We start from the raw sequence: 12,278 nt of genomic DNA on the forward strand, positions 1-12,278 counted from the left end.
GACCAGGCCAGCAAGGGAGGGCAGTTGGGGGTAACCAGGCTGGCAGGAGAGGACAGTTAGGGGCAACCAGGCTGGCAATGGAGGGAAGTTAGGAGTGACCAATCCAGCCAGGAAGGGCAGTTAGGGGCAACCAGGCTGGCAGGGAAAGGCAGTTAGGGGTGCCAGGTCTCCAGGGGAGGGCAGTTAGAGGCAACTGGGTCGGCAGGGGAGCAGTTAGGCATCAATCAGGCTGGCAGGTGAGTGGTTAGGGGGTGATTAAGCTGGCAGGCAGAAGCAGTTAGGGGCAATCAGGAAGGCAGACAGGCGAGCGGTTAGAAGTCAGCAGTTTTGGATTGTGAGAGGGATGTCCAAATGCCCGTTTAGGTCCTATCCAGTGGGATCAGGCCTAAATGGGCAGTTGGACATCCCTTGAGGGGTCCCAAATTGGAGAGGGTGCAGGCTGGGCTGAGGGACACCACACACACACACACACACACACACACACACACACACACACTCGTGCACAAATTTCGTGCACCAGGCCTCTACTATACAAATATCCTGTTGGCATTCACCAGGTTTGGGGCTATACTAGTGTATCTGTCACATCATGAAAACATCTGCCTCTCCTACAATACTTGCTTGACTTCTTTCCAAGGGCTAGAGACACCAAACTATTGATGTCTGAGCAGTCCCAGGAGGATAATACTAGAGAACTTCAGTGAGTTTACAGAAATCACCCCAAATAGTTACCCAATATTGCTTTCCCAGATTCTGTCTTATTAAATGTGTGTCCTATTGACAGAAATATATGCATATCTTCTAACTTAAAAAAAGGGTGTTATTTTTCTTTTTAAAATCTCCTAAGTAAAAAATAAATGAAAAAACAATTTCAATAATGTAGGTTGGAAAGAAGATTGAGCCTCACCCTTCAGTAGTTAAGCCACAGGCTGTTAGAAACTTCTATACAAAAAGAAATTTCCAGAATTATACAATATTTCACCTACTTTTTTGTCACTTCTACACTCCTGCAAAGAGTTTACCATACATGAAATAATGACAAACTCCTTCATGTAATTATAGAAACCTTGTGCAGGCTGCTTCAGAATTGAAGGGTGTTTATTATAACTATCAGAAACAAATTCAAAGTACAGAACTAAAATAGGAGACCTGTCATTTTGCTGAAAAACACATTTTTTTTAGAAAAACATACACATTGTTGCACAAAATTACAATTCCAAATAATAATGTCAACTTGCATAAATTTTCAGTAAAATAAATTTCTATTTATACACCAGTTAAAATAGAATTGAAGGTTTGTAGGTGAGAAAACCTCCAAAACCTTGAATATTCTTAACTTTATTTTTAAAAGATTCCTGGAGTTGAAAACAAGAGCTAACCTCAAAATCCCTCCTAGTGATACACCTCATAACTCCACAAACATTTTGTGTATCATTCCTTGTATAGGATTTATATGTGTGCAGAGATCAGGATAATACTGTCTTTGGAAACAATCTTTTAAAAAGTAGAGAACATCAAGATTTTACTTCATTGTGTATTTTCCTTGAATTCAAACTTAGTTTGGGCTAATTTGAGTGAATAGCAACTTGAGACTTGTGCTAAGAAGGATTGGGCACAGTTAATCCAATCAACAGAAATCTGATATAAAAATTCAGCCTCATATGTATTTAAACTAGAGGCCCAATGCACAAAATCCATGCATGGGTAGGGTCCCTGGGCCAGGCCAGTGATTAGGGGCATTCTGTGGGGCGACCAGTGGGGTGACCGGGTGGCCCCCCGCTGGCACCCACGTTGGCTGGCCTGGGGCATGTGGGCAGCTCCTGTGTTGAGGGTCTGCCAGCTGGTGGTCAGTGCATATCATAGCGACCAGTCTTTCCTTTGGTTGTCCCCCATTCTGTCAATTTACACATTAGGTTTTTATTATATAGGGTAGATCATAAATTCAAACATGTTCCCCAGGCATTGCAACTTTGCACCTTCAGTTGTAAAGACTAAAAAAGAAGCCTATATTTAAAAGAATGTGATGAAATATCACAAAATTAAAGTTATTCACACAAAACAGCCCAAATAACACAGATATGTGCATGAGACTATATATATATATATATATATATATATATATATATATATATATGTGTGTGTGTGTGTGTGTGTGTGTGTGTGTGTGTATATATATATATATATATATACTCTAAGATTATCTATTTTCTAATACCAAAATGCTTGCCACTTGGTCTTTTGTTTACAGGTAAATATGTTTTAGATTGATTCCTTGATGATGACATATTCATGGCTTATAATGCTTTCATTTGAGTTTACAGATTTTATTTAAAAATGCCTCAGGCCAAGATTGTGGATGCAGGAAAGTATAAAATCTGCTGAGTGCAAACAATATATGATACTCATCACTTACTTCCCTCTTAACTCAATCTCTGAGTTTGTGTTACTCACATTGAAAAGTTAATGGCCTGCATTAGTTTGCTAGGGCTGCCATAACAAAGTACCACAGACTAGGTGGCTTAAACAAGATATTTGTTTTCTCTCAGTTCTAGAAGCTGAAAGTCCACATTTAAAGTGTTGACAGGTTTAGTTTCTTCTGATACCTCTCTCCCAGGCTTTCAGATGGCCATCCTCTCACTGTGTCTTTTCCTACGTGCATGTGCATCCTTACTGTTTCTTTATGTGTCCAAATTTTTTCTTCGTATAAGAACATGGGTCAGACCAAATCAGGGCCCACCCTAAAACCTAAATTTAGAATTGCACCATTTTAATTTTATCATTTGGACCTACATTCAAATACAGTCACATTCTGAGGCACTAGGGATTAGGGTTTCAACATAAGAAATTGACAGGGGCAGAATTCAGCCCTAATGTGGCCTAAGTACCTATAAGAGCTATAAGTGTTTTTCAATTGTTTGTATATCTGACTCACCCTAACAAAAACTCTGAATTTTCTCTTAATTTTTTTTAGAAATGCAACTACAGGAATCATGAAAAAGCCAGTTGTTTCTATATTCATTATGGTTAAAAATCTATGACCTTGAATTCCCATTCAACTCATGGCCTTGTATGCATTTCAATGGACAGATTTGTTTGCATGTGTATGTATTTTAAGAAAGTCATGAAATGTCTGTTTCCCCATTCCTCAAATAACTTAAATGAACTTCTATTATAATTCATCATTAATTTTTTATTGTAAACATTACAAGTGAAGAAGAAAACAAAACAAAAAAACTAAAGACATAAACAACTGTGAAGGGAAAGGTGATGTTAATTATTCTAGGAAAAGGTATTATCATCTCCTGAGAAGTCAGAACATTGCCTCCTTTTAGGACAAATAGAAATACGACAGAAGTATATAGATAAAAGTAGAAAACAAATTTGTTACATAAAGATATGCTATAAAGACTCAAAGAGCAAGTTTATCAACTTAAATGGGGCCAAAGACAGCATGTTCTAGTAGAAGTGATTTCAGAATTTATTCCATCAAATCATACCCACTTGAATTAAATAACTGGGTCCAAAAAATGGAGACTTTGTGGTAATTCTATATTTTCATATTGTTACTTACTTTATATTTTAGTAATTTTATTTTATTTTTAAACTAGAGGCCCAGTGCACAAAATTTGTGCACTCAGGGGCATCCTCAGCCTGGCCTGCACACCCTCACAGTCTGGGAACCTTTGGGGGATGTCTGACTGATGGCTTAGGCCTGCTTCCTACAGTTGGACATCATTAGCATTGCCACAGAGGAGGAAGAGGCTTCCACCACTGCCACTGTGCTCACCAGCCATGAGCCCAGCTTCTGGCTGAGTGGTGCTCCCCTTGTGGGAACACGCTGACCATCAGGGGGCAGCTCCTGTGTTGAGTATCTGCCCCCTAGTGGTAAGTGCATGCCATAGCGACCGGTTGCTCTGCTGTTTAGTCAATTTGCATATTAGCCTTTTATTATATAGATTATCGGAATATGACACAGGTAGTGCAACATATAATATTTATCGAATATTGTCAATGTTTCATTTTACTGACAGAAGTTAGATGCAGTTAATTTGATGGCAATAATAAATACTATTTAATCTATACTTAAAATTACATGTAAGTTCCTCAAAAAGTTAAATAAAATTATATTATGACAAAGAAAAGCTACTCTTAAATTTATAACCAAGACAAGTTGCAAAGAAATTTGTATAGGAATTTTCATAGCAGCATGATTCATAGTAGACAAAAAGTGGAAACAACCCAAATATTTATCAACTGATAAATGCATGAATAAAATGTGGGAGATTACACACACACACACACAATGGACTATTATTCAGTAGTATGAAGAAATGAAGTACTGATACATGCTATAAGGATGATCTTTGGTAACATTATTCTGAAAAGAAGGAACTAGTCAAAGAGGACTATATATTATATGATTCCATTTGTATAGAAGTCTGAAATCACAAATGTATAAAGACAGAAAGTAGATTAGAGTTTGCCTAGGACTGGGACAGTTTCCAAGGGAATGGGAATTGAATGATAATGAGTATAGGATTTTTTTTAGGAGTAGAGAAAATGTTCTAAATTAGATTGTGGTGTCAGTTGAACAACTCTGAATATACTGTAAAACATTGAATTGTATACTTTAAATGGGTAAATTATATGTCATATGAATTATATGTCAATAAAGCATTTTTTAAAAGCTCTCATTGGCTCTTAGTCTGTTTTTCAATTTAATTTACCTTTTATTTTTATGAAACTTAAAGGTATTTTTTCCTGAATAACACTCATTTATAGCTTTAAAAATTTAGAAAGAAAATACATATTTATTAAGTTGAAATATCAAAGAAACTATTTACTTTGTGTGCATTTTTAATGCCACCTGTAACCTCTGTTTACTGAAGTCAGTCTACTTTTGTAACCTCCCTTCCTTATATAGATAAAACATCAATTTAGTTTGGGACTTAAAGCAAACAAGATCATTATGTTTGTAGGGTGTCCCATAGCTTTGCTATTCTAGCAATCTGTGACCTATAAATAATGCAAGACCATTTCCTTCTCTAAATGACTTTTTTGCAACATGAGTGTTGATACATGAAAACCAAAAAAAAAAAAAAAGGAAAAAAATGAAGGAAATCACCCTGCAGTCATGGAATTTAATATACTTTTACTTCCCAATTACATTATGAATCCCATCTATCCTCTCTTTAGTAGTTGCATCAAAAGCCAACTTTTGGATATTTAGCCATTTTATTTTTATCTTATTTTATTTTATTTTTATCAAAGCAAAGGTAAATCACAGCTAATATGAAAAGCTCTTGTATTTTGCTTTAGAAGTAAGGAAAGCAGAAAAAGAAAAGATCATTTTCTGTGTGACCCCTGAACTTTGAACCACAACACCACAACCTCCTCACCACTAAGCAGGCAGCACCTTAATCTCTTCTCTCTGAAGAGTGCTGAGGAAAGAAAACAGAAAAAATAATCTGGGACTTCATCAATTTTTCATGAATTTTCATTTAGGCCACAACTCCCTTTTACCCTGGTCGATAGATCAAGCTGCTGTCATATATTTACCACCTGGGGCTACAGCTGCTATCTCTGGGGGCTGCCCCTGACTCAGGCTGCATCACAGGCAGCCACAATCTGCGTGCGGCCGGGTGCTCCCTCTGCTCCAAACACAGGCGCATGGGTGTTCACACTGAAATCCTATCCGCACCGCCACGCCTGGGCCCTCTTGGTGATCCCACTGGAAAACTGCATTAACGTCTTTAGTGCCTCCAGCCTTACTATGGACCCTGCGGTTCTGTTTTTTAAATATGTAAAACGTTTGCCAGACCTTCCTTCAGTTCAAGTTATTGAGAAGTACTTTCTGGATTGCTTCCCGCCTCCCCTCAACCCGACCCCCCTGCCTTCCAAACTAAAACCAAAGAGGGAAACCAAATATGAGGTAAGAGATTCAAATACACATTACAATAATTGGGTCTGTATATTTTTTTCCTCCACTATCTTGTTCCCTTACATAAAATTGAAGTATGTACTAAAGAAAAACAAGGATGAAAATCCAGTATGGTAAAGGGGGGCTTTTTTAAAAATTTGAATTATGTATTGTTTAAAAGTATTACATATGTCTCCGTTTTCCCCCCATCGGCCTCTCCCCGGCCACTCCCACCCTTCAGCACATACCCTCACCCGCTGCTACTATCTGTGTCCATGGGTTATGCTTAAATGCATGCATACACACATGTCCTTTGGCTGATCTCTTACCCCCTCCCCCACCTTCCCTCTGAGGTTGGACTGTCTATTTGATGCTTCTATATCTCTGGATCTGTTTTTGTTCATCATTTTATGTTGTTCATTATATTCCATAAATGAGTGAGATCATGTGATATTTACCTTTCTCTGCCTGGCTTATTTTACTTAACATAATGCTCTCCAGTTCCATCCATGCTGTTGGAAGAGGGTAAGAGTCCCTTCCTTTTTACAGCAGCGTAATATTCCATTGTGAAGATGTACCACAGTTTTCTAATCCACTCATCTGCTGATCGGCACTTAGGCCGTTTCCCAATCTTAGGTATGGTAAATTGTGCTGCTATGAACCTAGAGGTGCATATATAGCCTTTCTGATTGGTATTTCTGATTTCTTGGAATATATTCCTAGAAGTGGGATTACTGGGTCAAATGGGAACTCTGTTTTTAATTTTTTTGAGGAATAGGGGGACTTCTATACAACCAGCTAAGATTTAATTTAATCTTAACTAAGATTAAATTAAAAATGAAAACCAAGGTGAAGCAAAGAGTGTAAAAAACAATCATAATTTTATCATTAATCATTTTCACAATAAAAGTTATAACAAGTTTGTTTCCCACTTATATATATACTTTTGACAAGCCAGATACTCTTAAATCTCTAATTCTTAACTGAATTTAAGTCCCCTTACCCTCCGGCCCAGGGATTTGGCAGCACCTAGAGACATTTCTTGGTTGTCATAGTGGAGTTGGAGGGTCTTGAGCAAACACCAGAGATGCTGCTAAATACCCTACAATGCACAGCACAAATCTCCACAATAAAAAATGACCTGCCCCTGTTCCCTCACACCCTTCGAAGCTAATTTCTTGGAAGAACAGGGAACATTTAGCTCTCTAACTCCACTGCCTACTCATTTTCCTAGAGCCCAGAGACACCTTTTACTTGACCAACATGAGGCATTTACTACCATGTTTCCCCGAAAATAAGACATCCTCCGAAAATAAGACCTACTTACAGGTTTTCTTCTGAGTGCAATATAAGGCATCCCCAAAAATAAGGCCCCTCTAGGCTCTGTCTCAGAAATTTTGTGAAACCTAAACTGCAAGAAGTTGTGACTTGGGTGAAGAATTCATGGGAGAAAATCACTGACAGTTGCATTGCAAATGCAGTGCGAGCAGGCTACCTTGACAAGAAGTACTCATTTAAAGACAGTGCTATTGCTAAACATGAGATTTGGTCCACTGATTCTGAAAGAAATGGAGTCGCAAGAAATTCACCAGGAAATTCAGGAATTGGATTGTTATGATGATGTTCCAGAAGATGATGACATGATTGTCATTGAATAAATGAGTAAATTCTTGATACTGTAGGATTCAGAGTTTGTCTGGTTTGTGTTGACAACTACCGTACTACCATACCGTATACAGGTAATACATTTCCTTTATTTTCATTTAACAATAAATGTGTACCGTATTCTTCTTCATGGAAAAATAAGACATCCCCTGAAAATAAGACCTAGCGCATCTTTGGGAGCAAAAATTAACATAAGACACTGTCTTATTTTCGGGGAAACAGGGTAGTACATCACCAAGGACTTTTCATTCTGAAAATTTTCCTCATTTTTTTTTGTCACTTCACTGATGATATCCCCTAAACTCTGAAACGTCTTCTGAGCCTCCTCTACTGGCACTTCTTTCCTTTGCCCATGATCAAATATTGGGGTTCCAGGCAGTGGGAGTGGCACACAGCCTGCCTGGGCAATCATGTCTACTTCTTACCTACTCCCATAGCTTTGACCGCCATCTGGGAAAGACCTTTCTTTTCAATTCCAGAAGCTTTTTTAAAATATAGAACATGAGGTATTTTCACCTTCATATATCATTGTTCTGGCAAACAACACAGCCAGGGTAACTTCAGTCTCCAGTTCCTACTAGGTATTTGTCCTGTAGCTGCCATTCCTAGAGATGGTAGCAATATATACAGTAAATCTGCCAAACATATATATCATCTCACAAATTGACCATAAAGTGGTATGATTTATAATTTCTTAATGTGATTTAAACTATTTGCTTCTTTTAATCTTTACTGCTACTTTCAGTTTAAAATTTAACATATACCCTCTTCTGAGTTATTTGGCAGATTCATAATTCCTCTCTGATTTCAATCATCATTCCTTTAAACCAATCATTATTTTTACTTCATTTCAAAGTCTCTCATTTTACAGAACAAAAATGAGTAGATTTTATAAATCAGCACCTTTCAAACATATGCTGCCCACCAACCTCATATCAAACCACCTGAATCTCTCCAAATACACAATGTTTTAAGGTTTCCATTCATTTCTTAAATAGATATATATATGTATGTGTGTGTGTATATATATATATATATATATAATGTTCTATAATTGAGCATTTATGTTAAGCATTCAAAAATATGAAGATCAAGAATTTTTATAATATGGTAGAGGAACACATATTTATACCATTTTATAAAAATACACTGGTTACAATATTATTGAAAACTCTCGATGTTTTACCCTAATTTCCATATTAATACTTTTTACAAAACACAAGGAAAGACAGAATACTTATGAGCTAATGCGAAAAAGATGCATATAAATGAATACTGTTTGATCTTGTATTGCCTCAAATGGCATGAACTGTTGACATGGCAATAGAAGAAAGAATTTTATTCACTAGCTAAATTCAATTTTGAAGACTTGTGTTTTCCTCTCTAGGCCAGAAATATTTTTAGCATTTCTCAAAGCTCATTGATTTAATTTTTTTTTTTAAAGCTACTGTCGTATTACAGGAAAAAAGTCATTATTTTAAAATTTCTTCTTAAAACAGTTTGATTCATTATTGATGATGGGATTAGGAAAGAAAGCAATCCTTCAGGTTACTAAATAAAAATATAAGGTGCATGTTCACTGATAGCAATTTTAACAAAGCTAAGGCTTTGAAAAAGAAATCAAAACCTTATATCTGCCCAACAATAAAATGGCTGGCCAATTTTGATAAATTTTATTGATAATATTGAGAAGAAAGGCTAGTTAAGATTAAAAACAGTTATTTTCTGCCTGGGCTGTTGTGGCTCAGTTGGTTGGGCACCATCCATGTATCGAAAGGTTGCTGGTTTGATTTGCAAACAGGGCACAGGCCTGGGTTGAGGGACTGGCTCAATCCCTGGCAGGGGGTGCAGGAGTTAGCTGATTAAAGTTTTGCTCTCACATCGATATCGATATTTCTTTCTCTCTCTCCCTTTCTCTCTTTCTAAACATAAAAAAATAGTTATTTGCTGTTAAGTAGATAAAAGAAAAAGTAAAAAACAAAACAAAACAAAAAAAAACCTCAAAATTCCTAAGTTTTATTTGTATAAAATAGTCCCGATTTTATTTTAGTTTTACCAAATATGGTACAATTTTCTAAAACTGAAAATTAAAATAACCCGAATCTGAACTTAAATTCCCCATTAACCTGTTTAAACAGAGATTTAGTTTTATTCATGTAAGAGAGAATAATGCCTGTTATATTTACTATAAAGGGGCATGGTAGAAAAGAAGATCAATAGAATTTGACATTGAATTATTTAATATTTTTTAAAAGTTCCAGAAATAAGGTATTTCAAAATAAAAATGGAAGTTAGGAATATTTGCATTTTTAAGGTTTTGTGTATGTTTCAAATCTCACTAAACTTAATTTAACTGCTTTTTAAAATAATTTATAAAAAGTAAATTACCTGGTTTTCAGGCAAAATGGCATTGCTAGCTAAGGTCTTAATGCTCATATATTGAGGACTTTCACAAAACAAATTCAGGTTTATGATTATTCTAATCTGTTTCTATTGGACATACACGTTTCAAGCATCTGTGGGTTCCAGATTTCCTGGTATGAACTATAGATCAAAAGACTGGACATTGATAACAAAACCATCATCGGGGTAGCTGAATAAAAAATAGAAAGATTTTGTTTACGAAAAGAAGTTTTCATGTCTAAAGGTAATGATAAAAGATAGTGATATATTATTGAGAATTGTAGTACATAAATATACAAGTTTTATAATATAGTATAATAAACTTAAAATGTAAGTAAAAATATCAACTTTAATTCCAGACATGAGACCATGAGCTGCTATTTAGTGCTATCCTTCAAGACATAGAAATAAGACTCATGCATAAATTCTCTTATCTGTGAGACCAATGGTACAACCAGAAAGTTGAAAAGTACAAACTTTTTAAAGATTCAACTGTTTCCATCTTTTTCACAATTAATTATAGATAAAATATTTCCTCAAAATAGATAATATAAAAAGTGCATTATTATGTTTAAATTACCATACCAAATCTTTGCTGTAAACCAGGAAAAAAATATCATATTTTTTATTTTGTTCTGAAAAATAATTCATAAAGTTTTGGAATTGATGTAAAAATTGCTACAAAGCATTGATATCATCATTTACTGGTATTGTTTGGGTTATCTGCTTAATAAATATTTTTTTTCAGTGTCAAAGTCAGGGCAAATCCTTAACTACTGCTGATTCCCAAGACTTAGACCCTCTGATGTATGGACATTCTATCTCTACAGAAATAAGATATCTTCTATGATGAATTTTTCTATTAAATAAATAAATAAAGTACAGTTGGCATTATTGTTGGTGTGTTCTTCCAAGCATGCCTAGAGTAATGATTCCTTTATCAGAAATTACCTGGTAAAAGTTTTATATATATATATATTATAAATAGGTAACAGAAATTAGTACAATATTGAATTCATCCCTTGTATTTGCTGACATGGTAAACACAAACTTTTCATTTAACACTGCAACTTTAATGCTTGATTATATCTCTCATTAACAACTCAAATTTTAAAGTGAGTAGTATGGCCACCTTGCTGTAATATACTAACAATCTCCTCACCATAGTGCTGTAATCTATATACATAAACTGCAACACCCTGGGTTTGTATTATTTTGACTAGCTTTCTCTAGAGAAGATAAAGTAAAATTATGTAGAGTTTTTAATAGTTTTATTCTTTGGGTATGGAGCATCCATGGGAACAAAGCTTACTACGAATAAATCAAAGTAAATGTGCATGCCATTTATGCGGTTCATTGTGTTCACTTACATGCCACTTCCAGAGATGCATTTCGACTCACTGCTTCGCCTAGATAGTTTCTTGCAACGCAAACGTAGCTTCCTTCATCGGGTTTACTTCTGCGGCCGTGCACGATGCGCAGGAAGAACAAGGATCCGCTGGGCAGCAGCATCCTGTGGGAGCGCGGGTCGTCCTTGTCGGTCTCCACCCGCTCGCCATCCTTGTACCACTCAATGGTGGGCGTGGGCCGGCCCTCTGCCTTACAGTTCAATGTGGTGGGCTCCCCCTTGGAAACAATGACATCTGAAGGGTGCTCCACGATCCGTGGGGGGAAGTCTTCCTGACGAAGACGAGATCCTAAAACATGACAGAATAAAGACAAGCTTTAAGCTTTGACATTTCCTTAGTGATAGCTTTTGTTTGATTTAGGTTGATATTAATGAAATGAAACTCTTTATTCAAAATGCACTTGTTACTATTTTATTCGTTTTACTCTTTTGTTCTTAATGTATCTTGCAAGTCATCCCCATTCCTTTGTGTAATGCGACAATGTAATAATAAATTAATGTTAATTCTAATAAGTTACAGTTAAGGTCCCATGAGTCATGACCAACAAAAGTAAAAGAGAGCAGGTTATACTGGGTACAAGTAAAACAAATTCCTGTCCTCTAAGTGCTCACTGTCTCTTGGGGAGAAAGCCAAGTGCCCAAGTACCTAGAGCACATACATACACGCCGTTTATCATGCCGGTGTGCTGTTATCAGACTTACCACAAAAAGAGACCCACACATTAGGTACAAATATTAGCTCAATTTAACAGATAAGGAAGAAGCTTAGGAAATTAAATTGATTGCCCAAGAATGTAGAGGAAATTCGCAGTAGAGGCAGGATTTACACCCAGATATGTCTGACTGAGAACCTAAAGCATGAATCACTATGTTAAAATGAAA

At 36.1% G+C, this 12,278-nt stretch overlaps 1 protein-coding gene across 17 annotated transcripts in view; it reads right to left on the bottom strand.

The window, feature by feature from the left end:
* The window catches only part of ROBO2 (roundabout guidance receptor 2), a 655,712-nt gene that overhangs the window by 577,361 nt on the left and 66,073 nt on the right, over positions 1-12,278 (bottom strand). For all 17 annotated transcript variants that reach the window (XM_084875913.1, XM_084875907.1, XM_084875905.1 and 14 more), the window contains exon 2: positions 11,359-11,685. In XM_084875913.1, coding sequence (XP_084732039.1) covers positions 11,359-11,685 — 327 coding nt within the window. The remainder of the gene's footprint in view (positions 1-11,358; positions 11,686-12,278) is intronic.

This window comes from Pipistrellus hanaki, assembly GCF_964339955.1.
Source record: "Pipistrellus hanaki genome assembly, chromosome: 2".
In the NCBI taxonomy this organism is placed as follows: Eukaryota; Metazoa; Chordata; class Mammalia; order Chiroptera; family Vespertilionidae; genus Pipistrellus; species Pipistrellus hanaki.